At 48.8% G+C, this 17684-nt stretch overlaps 1 protein-coding gene across 1 annotated transcript in view; it reads left to right on the top strand.

Moving 5' to 3' along the window:
* OAS2 (2'-5'-oligoadenylate synthetase 2) overlaps positions 1-16707 on the top strand; it is a 31715-nt gene extending 15008 nt beyond the window's left edge. The window contains 9 exon segments of the mRNA XM_070475351.1: positions 249-507; positions 3977-4155; positions 5746-5981; positions 6476-6617; positions 9020-9189; positions 10308-10586; positions 12110-12305; positions 14146-14390; positions 15446-16707. Coding sequence (XP_070331452.1) covers positions 249-507; positions 3977-4155; positions 5746-5981; positions 6476-6617; positions 9020-9189; positions 10308-10586; positions 12110-12305; positions 14146-14390; positions 15446-15617 — 1878 coding nt within the window. The 3' untranslated portion in view covers positions 15618-16707.
* The last annotated feature ends 977 nt before the right edge of the window (positions 16708-17684 follow it).

Genomic DNA, 17684 nt, shown 5'->3' with positions numbered 1-17684 from the left:
ACACCACTCCTGTCCACTCTACTGCTGAAGGTCATCCAAGTGGCCTCCTGTCCGGGGCTCGTAGGGAAAGGGCTGCTGTGGGTGCCCTGATTCAGCTCCCTGGGTGGACAGATGACCACCGCCACTCAGCTCTTAGAGGACGGTGACGTGTGGGACTTCTGCTCGAGTTGAGAAATACGCCTGCCTGTGGGGTGCCCAGTGACCTCAGAGGGTTCAGACTTTCACATCTGCTTCTCTGTTGCTGGTAGGGGGGCTCCTGTGGCCGGAGAACGGTCTTGAGAGGCAACTCCCATGGTACCCTTGTCGCCTTCTTCGGGGACCTTGAGCAATTCCAGGACCAGGAAAAGAGACAATATGAACTTCTCGGGAAAATCTGGGCACAGATGAAACACTGTGAGTGCACGCTGAATCTGGCAGCCAAGATGGAGCTCCAGAACACCAACAGGAGCTCCAGGGTCGCTGTCCAGCTTTCCACAAAACAGCAGAGCATCCCTTTCAATGCTCTGGGTGAGCCTCCGGGTGTGTGCAGGGTGGTGGGAGGGTTGGAGGTGTGGGTCTGGAAGGGCTTGTCAGGAGAACAAAGCCAATGAAAGAGGTGGTGAGTAGCTTGGGGATGGAGTAAATACCACTGAAATTGAAAAGAAAGTGAAAGTGTTAATCGCTCAGTTGTGTCCTACTCTTTGTGACCCCACGGACTGTAACCTGCCAGGCTCCTCTGTCCATGGAATTCTCCAGGCAAGAATACTGCAGTGGGTTGCCATTCCCTTCTCCAAGGGATCTTCCCCAGCCAGGGATCGAACCCTCATCTCCTGCAGAGCAGGCAAATTCTTTACTGTTTCAGCCACCAGAGAAGACTCCTCCTACCTTGAGCTTACTCTGTTCTTTAGAACCTCTTCTTTAACTCCTAATTGACTTTGGAGAAAATGTTCTAGGCTCTGAAACCTAGAGTAGAGTTCCTCAAACTGTGATATGCACACAAATCCCCTGAGAAACTTGTTAAAATGATGGTTCTGCTTCAAGAGATTGGGGTCCAGAATTCTATATTTCCATCCAGCTTCATGGTGGTTGCTGCTCTGCGGATCATAGTGAAGATGTAAACTAGAATAAACACTGGTTAGAGGTAGAAAATGGGGAAAACATCTGAGAAAAGTTCAGCTAGAGCAGGTTTGGAGTTGCCCTCTAATCAGGTCAACATCAAGGCAAGGCTCTTCCATGGGCAACTGTTTGAATGGATCCGTGGTTGGATGGAAGGATGGTTGACTGGATGGATGAATGGATGAATGGATGGAAGGATGGTTGACTGGATGGATGGATGGTTGGTTGATTGAGTGAATAAGACTCACCATAGTCACAGCTTAGTGTCAAGCATTAGGTACATATATTATCACAAACTTAAATATCAGCGTTGACATCCAACCCCTCATTAAACAAATGGAATCAGAAAAAAATGACTGTATCCGGGGCCACACACCCAGTTACTGACAGAAATAGAATAAAAGCCCGAGTCTTTTAAGTGTCAGGCCTGGTGCCTTCAAAGTGGACACACACACACACAACCTGATGACTCACATTCACAGAAAGGTGACCTAGTTCAGAGAAAAAAATGCAGCAGTTTGTGAGTCAGGCAGCCCTGAATTCTCACCCTGATCCTACTACTAACCCACCTTTGTCCAACTGTAAGATCAAAGCTAGAAAAAGCTAACTTCCAGGGCCTTTCAGACAGTAAGAATTGAGAATACATGCCTGACTCAAAGTGTTACTGAAAGGTGTGTGGGTCCACCTGCTCACCGTCCTAAAGTCAATAAATAGGCCAAGCTGATGAAAGGAAAGTTAGCTTTATTTCAGATGCCAGCAACTTTGGGGGAGGGCAGACATCTGTCCAAAGGTTGACTCCTCCCGCTGATAGTGGAGACAAGCTTTTATAGACCAAGGGAGGGCGCTACATGAAGAAAAAGTGCAGTCAGCTCTGACAGTCATCTTCATATTGGTCATCAGTGATCTGACCAGCATCATCTCAATAGTTTTAGGTGCAGTTTATCTTCAGTTCCAGGGTCGGTTTATTTCCATTTTCTTTGGGGTCCATTCTCAGAACTGTGGCAGCTCATGTCATGGGTACAGTCTGGTCATCGTGTAGTTAAGTTCTTCCACCTGGAGTTTTAGTATCTATATGACAGCTCACAGATATGGCTCAGAATGTTATCTATAATCCTTGAGAAGGAAACTCTCAAAGGTCCTTGGCTAAGCTTAATGTTGAGTTAGTCGTTTAGTCAAGTCTGAATCTTTGCCACCCCATGGACTGTAGCTCAATTATGTTTAATGACTTCATTATTATTATTTGGTCTCCTTTGACTCTTTTCCTTTATTTCTGCATGTTCTCATCTCTCTGGTTACACTTATCCTTTGACTAAAGTTTTTCACAGGCAAAAGGCAGACAGAGAACATGGTGGGGGTGGGAGGAGGCAAGGACCATTTCAGCAGGAGGGCTGGAGACAAGGTGAAGAGACAGTGTGACTCAGAATTCGTGGGATATCCTATGTTCTATCCTATGTTCTCTCCTCTGGTTCATGGCAAGTAGGTGGGGAGACAGTGGCAACAGTGGCTGACTTTACTTTGGGGGCTCCAGAATCACTGCAGATGGTGACTGCAGCCATGAAATTAAAAGACACTTACTCCTTGGAAGGAAAGTTATGACCAACCTAGACAGCATATTAAAAAGCAGAGACATTACGTTGTCAACAAAAGTCCATCTAGTCAAGGCTATGGTTTCTCCAGTGGTCATGTATGGATGTGAGAGTTGGACTATAAAGAAAGCTGAGCACTGAAGAATTGATGCTTTTGAACTGTGGTGTTGGAGAAGACTCTTGAGAGTCCCTTGGACTGCAAGGAGATCCAACCAGTCCATCCTAAAGGAGATCAGTCCTGGGTGTTCATTGGAATGACTGATGTTGAAGCTGAAACTCCAATACTTTGGCCACCTCACGCGAAGAGCTGACTCACTGGAAAAGACCCTGATGCTGGGAAAGATTGAGGGCAGGAGGAGAAGGGGACGACAGAGGATGAGATGGTTGGATGGCATCACTGATTCAACGGACATGAGTTTGGGTAGACTCCGGGAGTTGGTGATGGACAGGGGGGCCTGGCGTGCTGCGGTTCACGGGGTCGCAGAGTCGGACAGACTAAGCGACTGAACTGAACTGAACTCCTTTGGGTCACAGCAGGGCGGTTGGAGATAAGGCCAGAGCGCCCTCTGCTGGCTACTCCCCGTCATGCAAGGATGATGTAAGAACGAAAAGACCAGGTCTTCCTCACATGTAGTATCCAGGAGCTGCCACGAGATGGCGGCAGAGTTACACATTCCAAACTTGAATCTCTCTGTCTTTTTTTTCTTTTTCCCTAGACGAAACAATAACTGTGACTCAGAATTCGTAGGAAATCCTATGTTCTCGCCTCTGATTCAGAGCACAGTGGCTGGAGATAAGGCCAGAGCGCCCTCTGTTGGCTTCACCCCGTCATGCAAGAATGATGTGAGAACGAAAGACCAGGTCTTCCTCACATGAAGTATCCACAAGTTTCCACGAGATGGCGGCAGAGTGACACATTCCAAACTTGAATCTCTCTCTCTCTTTTTTTTTTTTCCTTAGACTATGCAATAGTGGTTGCTTTCTGAGAAAAGCAGGGCTTCCCCGGTAGCTCAGATGGTTGGTCACGACTGAGCGACTGACATTTCATTTCATTTCATTTCTGAGAAAAGGAACCTACAGGGGAATTTTTAAATTACATTCTTTACTAAATATTAGCCTACCTACATTTTATTATCTAGCAGGACAGACCACCCCTCACCTTTTATGCAAATACCCCCATCCTCTTACAGATGAAGCAGTGAACGTGTGCTATCTAGCCGCATCGAGCCTTCTTTGTGGGCTCTCCAAGGCCAGGCTCCCTGAAAATCAGACGTTCTGCTTCTCTTTCACACCAGGCTTAAGTGAGAAGTTCAGCCTCTGGAGCTATTGAGAACTCAAAAGATCCTTGGATACGGTGAAAGCCGGGCCCGGTGTGTTCTCAGTCTGCTTCACTGAACTCCAGGAGAAGTTTTTTAGCAGCTACCCCAGCAAACTAAAGGATTTGATCCTCTTGGTAAAGTACTGGTGTCAAAAGGTAAATTTCAAATTGTGTGTCTATTGCTATCTATCATCTGTTTCCCTTTGACTGAGATGATTCATCCTGGGTAAAGTGTCAATACAACATTATTAAGAATGGTGGCACAGACAGTAAAGAAGCTGCCTGCAATGCAGGAGACCCTGGGTCAGGAAGATCCCCTGGAGGAGGAAACCCACTCTGGTATTCTCGGCTGGAGAATCCCATGGACAGAGGAGCCTGGTGGTCTACAGTCCACAGCGTCACAAAGAGTTGGACATGACTGAGTGACTAACATGTTCACGTTCAAGAATACAGCTCAGGACTTTACTGCTGGCCCAGGGGTTAAGATACCACCATTCCAATGCAGGGGGTGCAGGTTCAAACCCCGGTAGGGGAAGTAAGATCCCATGTGCCACAAACACACACACACAAAGGAATACAGTTCGATGCATTCTTATAGCCTTTAGGCAATCCTCAGATCGAAATAGGGCACATTTCCTGCACCCCAGTCCATACTGCTCCCAAACAAACCTCTGTCCTAACATCTGTCGCCACAGATTAGTTTTGTTTTTAAACTCGGTGGCAGTGGAATCATACTAAACGTACTTTTGCTCAGTATTAGGCCTGAGAGGTTTTTCCGTGTTGTTGCAGGGAGTAGTGGTTCTTCATTGTTTGATACTATTCCATTGCATTGATACACTGTACTTGGATGCATTCCCCTGCTAAGGGGCATGTGGGTCATTCCCACATTGGGGCTGTCATGAATGAGGCTACAATGGATATTCCCCTACATGTCTTTCTTTCTGGTGACTTTAAGCAGTCAGTTCCTCTTGGGTAAAAATGCAGGAGTGAAACCGCTTTGCTATAAGGTATACTGTGTGTGTGTGTGTGTGTGTGTGTGTGTGTGCGCACGCACATGCATGCTCAGTTGCTCAGTTGTATCTGACTCTTTGCGACCCCATGGGCTGTAGCCCACCAGGCTACTCTGTCCATGGGATTTCCCAGGCAAGAATACTGGAGTGGGGTACCATTTCTTCCTCCAGGGAATCTTCCTGACTTGGGGATCAAACCCATTTCTCCTGTTTCTCCTGCATCGGCAGGTGGGGTGGAACCTTTTACTACTGCTCCACCTGGGAAGTCCACATACCTTACATATGTAATATATATTTATTATATATAAATAAGGAGGGCATGGCAACCCACTCCAGTATGCTTGCCTGGAGAATCCCCACGGACAGAGGAGCCTGGTGGGCTACAGTCCATGGGGTCGCAAAGACTGAAGCAACTTAGCTACATATATGAATATGTATGTATATGTGTATACATATACACATGGCATATATGAATAAATATATGGACTATATAGATATAAATTTAACTTTAGTAAATACAGCTGAATAGCATTCCCACTCCCATCAGCTGTGTATGATAGTTTCAGGTGATGCACATTCTTGCCAAAACTTGCCATTGTCACTCTATGGAATTTTAGCCACAATATCACTTCGGTCACTAGCAGGGGATGGTGACTTCCTATAGACTTCTAGTTTCTTGCTTTCAGAACCCTGGCACGGGTCCTGAGTTACCCGCCAGCCTTCTCTCCTCTCACAGTGCCAGGAAAAGCTGGACAATTCCTCCCTGCTGCCTCCATACGCACTGGAGCTGCTTACGGTCAATGCCTGGGAACAGGGGTGTGGAGCGGAGGACTTTGATATGGCTGAAGGTGTCAGGACTGTTCTGAGGCTCATCGAGAAGCAGGAGCAGCTATGTGTCTATTGAACGGTCAACTACAGCTTTGGAGGTGAGACCATCTGCAACATCCTGCTGAGCCAGCTCCAAGCCCCGAGGTACCAAGCTTCCCCTTCCGTGTCTCCTTCCCTCTTTATCTGCATGCCAGGCTGTGCCCCCTTAGAATGAGGGTCCATCCCCACTTTCCCCAGCCAGGGGATCTGTCAAAAGAACACCAGCTGCAGTGGTTAGGGAGGCAAAGAGAGGTCTGTCTGAAAGAGGAATGCTTCAGCATTTCTCACATTCTAAACCATTGTCACCTTTTGTCCGCAAAGCAAGCACTTCTCATCATAGAAGGGGCTAAGAAGACGGGTCAGCAAAAAGAGGAGATCGTTTTATTATTTTATGAATGGAACATGTCTATGAAGCAGAGTAAACAAGACCAGAGAGGCTGGACATCTTAGACAAAGCACTTCAGCAATTGGGAGGAACTGCAGGAGGTAAAATACAGATTCCTGAGTGCCCAATCCAGCCCTCTTTCCCTTAAACTGACTTCTTCTCCCACAAGCAACCCAACTGATTATTATTTTTTTTAACCGAATGGAATTTATAGGCCGGTAATCTTGGATCCAACTGACCCAACCAATAATATGAGCAAAGATAACATCTCCTGGCCACTGCTAAAAAACGAAGCTCAAAACTGGTTGCATTCTCTCAGGCAGAACGAGTCGCCTGGACCATCTTGGAATGTTCTGGTGAGAGGACTTCCCAGCACCGCTGCTGCAGACAGGGCCCGCCTGCCACTTGGACTGCAGTCTCTCCAAGATCACCCCAAGTTGGTTTCCCAGAGCCGCCGTGACAAAGTACCATGCGCTGGTCGCTTAAAGCAACAGAAATGTATCCCTTCTCAGTTCTGGGGACTAGAAGGCCAAGATCGAGGCATCGGAGGACCGTGCTCCCTCTGAAGTCCCCAAGGAAGGGTGCTTCCATGCTTCTTCCAGCTTCTCATGGTTGCCAGAAACCCCTGGCTTGTGGCAGCGTCACTCCAGTCCCTACCTCCGTTGTCACGCGAACCTCTCTTGTGTCTTCACAGTGTCTGCCCTCCATGCTTGTCTGTTTCTCTGTCTCTCTGCTCTTCTTATAAGGACACCGGTCATACAGAATAAGGGCCGACAGGCAAGACCTCACCTTAACTCGATTCTTTTCATTGTTTGCTCACTGTCCGACTCTTTTGTGACTCCACGGACTGCAGCCCTCCAGGCTCCTCTGTCCACAGGATTTCCTGGGCAAGAATACTGGAGTGGGTCGCCATTTCCGGCTCCAAGGGATCTTCCTCACCCAAGGATCAAGCCTGCACCTCGTGCATTAGCAGGCGGGTTCTTTACCACTGCACCACCAGGGGCGGCCCCTTAACTTGATTACCTCTTTGCAAAGACCCTATTTCCAAATAAGGTCACATGCATGGGGCCTAGAGGTTGGGACTTCAATGCAGTTTTTAGGAGGACACGGTTCAGTCTGTACACACACCCTTAGGGGCCTTCCCTCCCATTAAAATGATGGTAAAGTGTAAAGCTGAACAAAGAGGAACAGGGCATCTGCAGACGAGAGGTTAGTTTCTGCAAGAGAGGAAGCAGGTGAGAAGGTGGTGACAGGTGAAATGGAGCAGAGCCCAGGAGACGTGGGTGGTGGCCCCCCCAGCAGATGCTGGATCAGGCCCTAGCCCCTTTCACACACTATGGGGGTGGGGGTGGGGGTGAGAGTGAGAAGTGAGGCTGGAGATGGAAACTAATGACACAGCCAGATGCACTGACTTCCCCTCTCCCATCCCTCAAAGGAGAAGCTCATCGATCCACACAAGTCTGATCGTATCTGCAAGGTCCCATCTGCCACATAAGGTAGGCAGAGTCACAGAGCAGGACGCTGACTCTGGGGAGGGGTATTGCTGTTTTCCGTCCCCTGAGCAAGAAGCAAACTGCCTCTGCAGACTGAGGCCTGAGCAGAAGAGCAAAGAGAAGAGGCTCGGGTGAGGTGTCTTGAGCTGTGGTCCACAGTGCACATCCTACCTGACGTTTTCTACTGAAGAGGAGAGAACCACGCTTCTGGGCGGGTGTCAGACCCCCTTTACCCATCAGAGCATGGTTTCCTTCCAGAAGCGACCACAGGTGCGAGGGAGTGAGCAGGTCCCACCCTCCACAACCCCATTTGATTCGAGAGCAGGGAACTGTCCCCTTCAGAATGAGCACACAGCCCCTCCGACCCCAGGACATCCCTCTCTTCCACACACTTAGAGGGAACAACATCCCCTACCTTGAAGGGTCGAATAGTGTCCCAGAAAATTCACATCCCCCCAGATCCTCAGCGTGTGACCTTCTTTGGAAGCAGGGTCTTTGCAGGTATCATCGGTTAAGGGGTCACCCTGGATCAGCGTGGGCTCTGAATCCAATGACTGGGTCTTATAAGACACTCAGGGCCAGACACAGAGGGGACAAGGTCACATAACAACAGAGGCAGGGGTAGGTGTGGTGCTGCCACAAGACAAGGAAGACGGCAGGACTGCCAGAAGCTGGAAGATGCGAGGAAGGATTCTTCCTGGAGCCTTTGGAGAGAGCCTGGCCCCGCCCACGCTTTGATTTCAAGTGTTTAGTCTCCAGAACCGTGGTTTGTTACAGCAGCGCCTGGAAATCAGTCCACCTGGGCACAGGGTGTTTAACAGAGTCTGATAGGACCTTGAAAAAAGGAATGAGTGTGATCATCAGGAGTCAACAATACCCACAATGAGTGGGAAGGTAAGGAAGGAACACGGCAGTAGGAGAAGCTATTCATAGGAGGTACTGGCCATTGGCAGACGAAGCCAGAACAGAAACTGCAAACTGGAGAGTGATTCAGAGCCCGGGGCGTCACAAACCTGTTTGGGAGAAGGAGCCAGATCCCTCCTGGGGGTAAGGCGGGGCAAGGAGGGCAGCTTTTGTTTCAGGCGGATCTTGGCTACCACCTGAAACTCAGGGTACGTCGATATGAGAACTCAAGATGACAAAGGTACCAGCAGGAGGGTTGGAGAGCAGGAGGGAAGGGTCGGTGGAACAGAGGAGGCGGGGGAGGAAGCGGGATGGGAGGTGGTGGCTGGCAGGGGGCATCTCACAGCTGGCTCCTTCCACAGCCTGCACCACTCTATATGACCCCAGGCCATCTGCTAGATAAGTTCATCGAGGACTTTCTCCAGCCCGACCAGACTTTCCAAGACCAGATCAAGAAGGCTCTTAAAACCATCTGTTCATTCCTTGAAGAAAATTGCTTTTGACATTCAACTACAAAGATTCAAGTTATCCAGGTGAACCCTGGCCTTTTTCTTTGCTCTTGGCGGGGAACTAAGCAGTCCCTGGGTCTCGGCAAGGGTTGTGACCACCAGAAATGTGACCACCGGAAATGTGAGGGAAAGGATGCGGGAGGGAAGCTGGGGAGATCAATGCCTGAGACCCCAGCTCTCAGTGGGGGATGCGGAGGCACCGCTTAAGTCATTGACGAGAGACTTTGGGGTGGGGCACATGGTGTGTCTCGAAGGATCTCTATTCCCTTACCAGGTATCGAACCCCAGGGCCTATGGCATTGAGTTCTAACCGCTGGACCACCAGGGAATTCCCATTCACGATAGACTTCTGATTCTGCGTTAACCTCCAAGGTTGACACAGAGGTGAAGGATTGCTGCTTGGCCATCCCTGCCCATCCTTGGCTTGTAGTGTATCACTTGTAGTGGGAAAATTTTAGATTTTTACTACTAGTTGAAGATATTTTTTTCTCACTCTGGTCTCTTTTTAAACTTATTGATTTCAAGTGTAGTTGCTGTACAATATCATATAAGGCACAGTAAGGCATACAGTCGGGCTTCCCTGGTGGCACAGAGGTAAAGAATCCACCTGCCAATGCTGGAGATGCAAGAGACTCAGGTTTGATCCCTGGGTCCAGGAAGATTCTCTGGAGTAGGAGATGGCAACCTGCTCCAGTGTTCTGTCTGGAGAATCCCATGGATAGAGGAGCCTGGTGGGCTACAGTCCATGGGGTCGCAAAGAGTCAGACACGACTGAGTGACTGAGCACACACAAGGTGTATAATATAGTGATTCGCAATTGTTTAAGATAATGTAATATAAATGCATCTTTACCAGAAGTATTTAGGACGTTGACTTGAGAAGTAGGTAATTTAAAACTAACCCATCCATTGTTTGTGGGTAAATTCACACATCAAAAAGTGTGAGACAAACCATTTTTGGAATCAGAGGATTCTATTTCTTGGGAAAATGAAACACCCTGCTTAGGACTTAGCCCTAATTGGAGACACAAACTTGGGACTACCCCTGGCAACCTTATCAATTAGCCCAACAGGTGCCAGCCCACAGGGGTGAGGGGCTCAAGCTTTAGAAAATGCTGTATTTCGATTTGCCTTTCTTCCCTGGGGGGGTCAACTGCAAAAGGCACGGCTCTGAAGACTGGCTCCGATGCCAACCTCGTAGTGTTCGCAGACTCGCTGAAAAGCTACACCTCCCCCCAAAACGAGAGATGCAACATCATCAAGGAAATCCAGAAGCAGCTGGAAGCCTGTCAGCAGAAGAAGGATTTTGAAGTGAAGTTTGAGATTTCAAAATGGAAGGCTCGCTGGGTGCCGAGCTTCACTCTGAAATCCAAAGTCCTCAGTGAAAGCGTTGACTTTGATGTGCTGCCTGCATTTAATGCCCTGGGTAAGACTCCCAAGATTTGAGCCTCTGGAAGAGGAAGAGGGATTCTGGTGTGATGGAGGCAGGGGCGGGGTAGAGGGAAAGTCACGTGACTTACTCATCAGTCTGGGGTCCAGTGCCCCAACAGGTGACATAATGACACCAACATCTTACACCTGTGTGCATTTTCATTCTCATTTAAGTATCCCGATGAAGGCCAGAGAGCTTCCCTGGTGGTTCAGTGGTAGAGAATCCACCTGCCGATGCAGGAGATGCAGGTTCGACCCCTGGGTTGGGAAGATCCCCTGGAGGAAGAAATGACAACCCACTCCAGTACTCTTGCCTGGAGAATCCCATGGACGGAGGAGCCTGGAAGGCTGCAGTCTATGGGGTCACAGAGTCGGACGTGACTTAGCGACTCAACAAGAACAGCAACAGCCAGAACCGGCATCATATGTTCCCACGGTATCACTCGCAGAGTCTATCAGAGAATGAGGTACACAGGAATTCAGTACACATTTATAGATAAAATGCCTCAAGTATCATGGGAGGAAATTTTTAAAATAGACTTTGGGAGAAATTCTGAGGCAAAAACAGGAAATCTGGGTGTTCACCTTCAATCATAGGCAAAAATTTCCTTTAGAAATTCAATTTGTAAGTGACAGATACACAATGACGTATTAAAAGAAACCAAGGGCATGTCAGGCATTTTCCAAATCAAAATCAAGAAGACTCTGGTACTTTCCTTCTGAATGGTTCTTAGTGTCTTTAGAGAGGAAATGACAGTATGTAGATTGGAGGTCAGCTAACTTTTTCAAGCCTGGGTCTCCTGCATTGCAGGCAGGTTCTTTATCATCTGAGCCACCAGGGAAGCCCTATAAAAGATAAGAGAGCAAATATTTTCAGCTTTAAGGACCATAATGTATCTATCACAACTACTCAACTCTGCCTTTGTAGCTTGAAACCAGTCATAGGCAATACATTAATAAGTGAGCATGACTGTGTTCCAATAAAGCTTTATTTATAAAAACAAGAAAGGGGCCAGATGTCATCTGGGGGCCATAGTTTCCAAAGTTCAGGTTAGCACTGTCCAGAAAGCCTTTCTGCAATAACAAAAATGTCCTATATCTGTGTTCTGTATCTATGGAAATGTGGCTATTAAATGTGTATCTATTTATCTATTAGTAGGTGTCTAATAATTAATCTATTAATGTGTATCTGTATCTATTAAAATGTGGCTAGTGCTACTGACAAACTAAATTTTTCAATTTTCCTTTAATGAGTTTGAATGCAAATAGCCATCTTGGCTGATGGCTGCCCTATAGGACAGTGCAGATCTAGATAACACTTTAATAATGCCATCTATAGTCATATAAACCATATAATTTTTAATAACTCATTACTCGGGAGATATTAGACATCAGTAGTTTACATACTCTAATAGAGTTCAAAGTAATTTCCCAGAATTAAATTGTATTGACAGTGTTTTGAGATCTGTTACTGTCTGGAGAGACAATAGCATAATGTAAATTTCTTGCCCATGCTCGGTGAACTGATGTCTGGCTCCACACCCAGCCCCAGGACCTATGCTGAACTCATCAGTTTGTATAAATCTTCTGATGTTTCCCTGGGGGGAGAATTTTCTGCGTGTTTCACGAAGCTACAGCACAATTTTGTTCGTTCCCTGCCCCCCAAACTGAAGGATTTAATTCGCCTGGTGAAGCACTGGTACAAATGGGTATGACAGCTCTTGTCCTAGAGCCACCTCACTATTATTATTTTTAATTACTTATTTATTGTATTTTTAAAAATGCTTTCATTTATTTTTGGCTTTACTGGGTCTTGGTTGCCGCTCGGGCTTTTCTCTCATTGCGGCAGGTGGGGGCTGCTCTCTAGTGCGGTGCACGGGTTCTCACTGCGGTGGCTTCTCTTGTGGAGCACGGGCTGTCGGTGCGCGGGCTTCAGCAGCTGCAGCACACGGGCTCACAAGTCGCGGCTCCCGGGCTCTGGAGCGCAGGCTCGGTAGTTGTGGGACATGGGCTCAGTTGCCCTATCACATGTGGGATCTTCCCAGCCCAGGGATCAAACCTGTGTCTCCTACACTGGCAGCCAGATTCTTTACCACTGAGCCACCAGGGAAGCCCTTATCGTGGTGATTTTTGATTGCGCTGGGCGTGGGCTGCACGCGGGCTTTCTCTGGCTGCAGCGAGCAGGTGCCACTTTCCAGTTGCGGTGTGCGGGCTTCTCGTTGCGGTGGCTTCTCTTGTGATGGGGCGCCAGCTCTGGGCATGCAGGCTTCAGTAATAGTTGGGGCTCTGTTGCCCCGCTGCTTGTGAGATCTTCCCAGACCAGAGGCTGAATGCGAGTCCTCCGCAGTGGCAGGCGGATTCTTTACCCCCAGACCACCAGCGAAGTCCTGGCCTTTATATTATCAGTACTCTGTGACCACGAAACCAGCACTCACCAGGTGCTCACACTTGCCCATGCTGGGTGGGGACCGAACCACATTACGGAATCTTCCCGCTCTTAACCTGAGTGTCTTTGCGGTGTTCATATCACTAACCCCATTGAGTTGGGTCAGATGTAAGCCCCTCATACCCCCAAAGCTGCTATACATGTGGTTTATTTTGCCTTTGCTCTGACACCCAAAGAATTCTGGAACTGAAGTGAGGATGAAGTTGGGATGTGCATGCCTACAAGTCGCCAGCATGGCTTACCTACTGATGGGCACCCATAACACACACAGATGCTACTCTTGGAAGGCAGGTTGGAGTGACAGGCAGCACCAGGCTGCATTTTCTGGACTGATTTACCTCCCTTCACTTCCATCAGCTCATGGGGGCATTTTCTGAGCCCCCACAGGATAGCTGCTCTTTCGGGAGATGTTTCCTTTCTGTGTCCAGATTCCTGAAACTGGAAAAGACTGAACTCTGTGGTTTCCCGCTCTACACTCAGCCCCGGGGTGCTCAGAGCGCTCAGGGCTCCCGGGTGACCTTGAGAAAGGACTTTGCTTCCCCATGACCTCGTCACGGTGACCTCCGCCTGCTGGAGAATGAGGAATGAATGATGCAGGTGGAATGTCTGGCCACATAATTAGCACAGAGTGGGGCTTTAGGAAGTGATGAAAGTGTTAGTCGCTCAGTCGTGTCCGACCCTTTGCGGCCCCACGGACTGTAGCCTGCCAGGCTCCTCTGTCCTTGGGATTCCCCAGGCAAGAGTACAGGAGTAGGGTGCCATGCCCTCCTCCAGGGCATCTTTCTGACCCAAAGATGGAACTCGGGTCTCCCTCATTGCAGGCAGATTCTCTACTGTCCGAGCCACCGAAATCCAGGACAAGACTACGTTATAACTCTGGGAAGGCACATAAAGCCAAGTTCAACAAAGAAGCCTGCGTGGCTGCCTTTGAGCTGCAGACTGGCCCTTCTCAGGCCACCAGCAGACCAGTCCCCCCAAGGCTGTGTCTCATGACGCAGTTTGTCCCACTGTGGCCACAGCATCCTTTGTGTGTATCTTCTTGCTACGCGCGTGTCACCTCCTTGCTTTAACCAGTATCGCTGATGTTTCCGCTCTTCCCTCAGTGTGAATGCAAACTGAAGCAAAAGGGGTCTCTGCCCCCCAAGTATGCCTTGGAGTTGCTCACCATCTATGCCTGGGAGAAGGGGAGCAGGGCACAGGATTTTGACTTGGCTGAAGGTTTCTGGACGGTCCTGGAGTTGGTCATACAATATCAGCATCTCTGTATCTTCTGGTTGGTCAACTACAGTTTGAATGATGAGAGCAAAGTTCTGAGGAACTTCCTTCTGGACCAGATGAAGAGAACCAGGTGCTCCAAACCCCTCCGTTTCTTAACCTTATTCCCTCCAACACTATTTCGGTGATCAGAATTCACCTCCCAGGAGCGCTGATTCATTATTCCTCATATGAAACTGAGAAGGGAACTGTGCTGACCATCAGAACCTCCCTCGGTCTCCAGGGAAGCAGGGGAAATGCCACCCAGGAGGAACAGAGTGGGAAGGACCAGGGTACCAGGTCCTGAGTTGCTTTCATCTTTCTTGGTCAGAAGGAAAAGCAGGGATTCATTAGCAGGTCTAAAAGGTGTGGGAGTTGGAAGAGTGTCCCTCAGAAATAATGCTATTATTCACTGCTGAAGGATCCTGCAGGTTATTTATTAGATTGGGTTCCCAGCTCCATCCTACAAAACTGTTCTCCTCAAGAATAGGAAGGAATCTTAGTGCATGCACTCAGTGCCAGCAGCAGGGAACCAACACAAGGGAAACAAGAGAAGAGAGAAGAGAAAAAATAGAGGAACACTGAGAAAGAATGGAGGAAGGAGAGGAAAAAAAGAGAAAAAGATACCGTGGCTTGCCAGCCGTGGGTGTGACCAGCTTGACAGTGAGTGTTCAGTTAGTCGTGTTTGACTCTTCACAACCCCATGGACTGTAGCCCACCAGGCTCCTCTGTCCATGAGATTGCTCAGGCAAGAATACTGGAGTAGGTTGCCATTTCCTCCTCCAGGGGATCTTCCCAACCCAGGGATCCAACTTGCATCTCCTGTGTTGGCAGGCGGGCTCTTTAATCACTGAGCCACCTGGGAAATATTGTTGATTAAATGATAAATCATACTTCAATTGCACCAGCATGGGGAGATGTTTATACCATGCCTTCCTGTGCATAATAATGAATAGCTTTCAAAACTTTTCTGACCAATATGATTTAATTCTAGGAAATCCTTTCGAACTGTTTCAGTACATTGGAATGACTGACATCTAAGCTAGAAAGACACATTGTTTTAATCATGGAAAAGAGAATGGGCCCCTAATTCTGAGGCCACCGGTTCTGAAAATGCTTGCCTCTAATGACTCCTAACCTCTCATTTAGGCCTGTAATCTTGGACCCAGCCGATCCTACTGGCGACGTGGGTGGAGGGGACTGTTGGTGTTGGCATCTTCTAGCGAAAGAAGCGACTGAATGGTTGTCTTCTCTCTGCTTCAGAGAAAAGTTGGGATGTCCCATACAACCGTGGAAAGTGCCCACAGAATCATCCTTCTAAAGTGTCTTCTGAAGATTACCCTGGGATGGGCTTCCATCCAAGAGCTTTCTCTGCTCTAGGAAGCTGAGATTCACTCAGCCACACATTACAGGTAGCCCAACTCAGGCGCTTAAATGATTGGGTCTTTTTGGTCCCATTTGATGAAATCCTAAGGCAGGCAATCCAGGAGTCACTCAACAGCTCCGTCAGGCTTTCCCCGGGAGCGGATTGTCTCCACCATGGCAGTTGGTGTCCGGGCCTGGATAGTTCTTCATGGTGTGAGCAGCGTCAGACATTGAGCAGCGGCCTCTAGTTCCCTGCCCAGGAGATGCGGGCGCACCACCCCCAAGGGCAGTAGCCGAAACGTCTCCAGGGACTTCCCTGCTAGGGATCCACCTCTCGGTGCAGGGCACGTGGGTTCGATCCCTGGTCGGGGAACTAAGACCCCACGCGCTGCAGGACGACTAAGCTCACGCACTCGGGAACCCATGCAACACAGCTGGAAAGCCTGTGTGCCACGATGCAAAAGACCCGTCACAGCCAAATAAGTAAATCAATTCTTTTAAGAAAACTGTCTCCAGAGATGGCTGAGTGTCACTCGGGGCACGCTCATCCCTAGCTCCTTCTGGCTCCACCCTCTTTAGTTGTCTAGTTGAGTCTTCCTGGCACTGAAGTAGCTGTTGCCCCTCTGGGTGGCAGGTTCGCCGTCAGGCTGGAGGAGCAGAAAGGTGGAGGACACCTACCCACAGGGTGTCTTATTCGAAGCCTCATCCAGCAAAGTCTTAGGTTTCCTTACCCGGATCCGTCGTCATAGCATTGCTTGCAGCTTAAAAGTGACTCCAGGAAGGGGGGCGGTGAAGACAGCCATGGGTGGGGGTTGGGTCAGTCAACCAAGAGTGCCTGCCACACCTGTTCAAAGCTCCACCTCCTTCCAAGATACCTGCCACCAGGTGTACTTGGCTCTCCCACCAGTTCCTCCGTCAACAGGTACCCCAAAATTGTCCCTGGTTATCGTCTGACTTGGCTTATTATATGGCAGAAACCAACACAACATTGTAAAGCAATTTTCCTACAATTAAAAGTTTTTTAAATAAAAAAAAAGAAACATGTAGTCACAGATCATCACTGAAAGTACCTAGGGTACCTTTTCCCCCTTGTATTTTTTTTTCAGAAAACAATGAATAAGAAATAAACCCAGCCTTTCTCATACAAACTTTATTTCAGGATAAACAAACGGCCACGACTGATAAAGAAACAAAATTTTTAAGTGGAAAATCCTACATAATGTTTGTTGAAAGTACAAGTTAGAAATACCACCCTTTTGCAACCTCTGATGAAACAGATGGTTTAAGCAGAGACTGTCAGTGGATAAAACCATGAGATGACTCTCTGGAACCTGTGAATATGTTGCCTGACATGGCAAAAGAGACACTGAAGATGTGGTTGAAGATTTGAGGTGGGGAGAGGATCCAGGTGAGTCCAATTGAATCCCACGCGAGCCTTTAAAGGCAGAGAAGTGGTTCCACCTGAGGTCAGAGAGGGTCAGCTACAGAGGAGGCAGGCAAGGCGTCTGAGCTGCTCTCGGAGAATGTGAGGCCTCTGGGGGCTCACCGCCCGCCAAGAGGCAGGCACCTCCATCCTACAGCATATGGGACCAGGCTCACCCACCGGTGGAGTGACCCTGCAGGCAGACTGTCCCCGGAACCTCCAGGTAAGGACGCTGCCCGGCCCACACCTAGATTTCAGCCCTGTGGGGCCCAGAACGGGGGAACCAGCCAGGCCTGCTGGGCCTCTGACCACAAAACGTGAGATAAGTCACTTGCATGGTTCTGAGCTGCTAAATGTGTGCTAATCTGTTCGGGCAGGGGCTGGTAAGCAGCTCAGGGCCTGGGCCTGGAGGAGAATCGGCCTCCTCCGACTCCAGGCCCGGTTAGTCCATCCTGCCCAGCCTGCGTCCAGGGGAAGCAACTCCCACACAAGAGGGAAAGCTGTTTTCTTCCTCTGCCCTCAGTACTTCTGACGCCAGTCGCCATGCTTTCTGTTTGGTTGGTTAGCTGGGGTTTGGGGGCTTTGCTCAGTCCGCCCAAG

This window comes from Odocoileus virginianus, chromosome 12 (genome assembly GCF_023699985.2).
Source record: "Odocoileus virginianus isolate 20LAN1187 ecotype Illinois chromosome 12, Ovbor_1.2, whole genome shotgun sequence".
Classification (NCBI taxonomy): domain Eukaryota; kingdom Metazoa; phylum Chordata; class Mammalia; order Artiodactyla; family Cervidae; genus Odocoileus; species Odocoileus virginianus.
The sequence above is the reverse complement of the archived record's forward strand: the minus strand, read 5'-3'. Positions and strand labels throughout refer to the sequence as shown.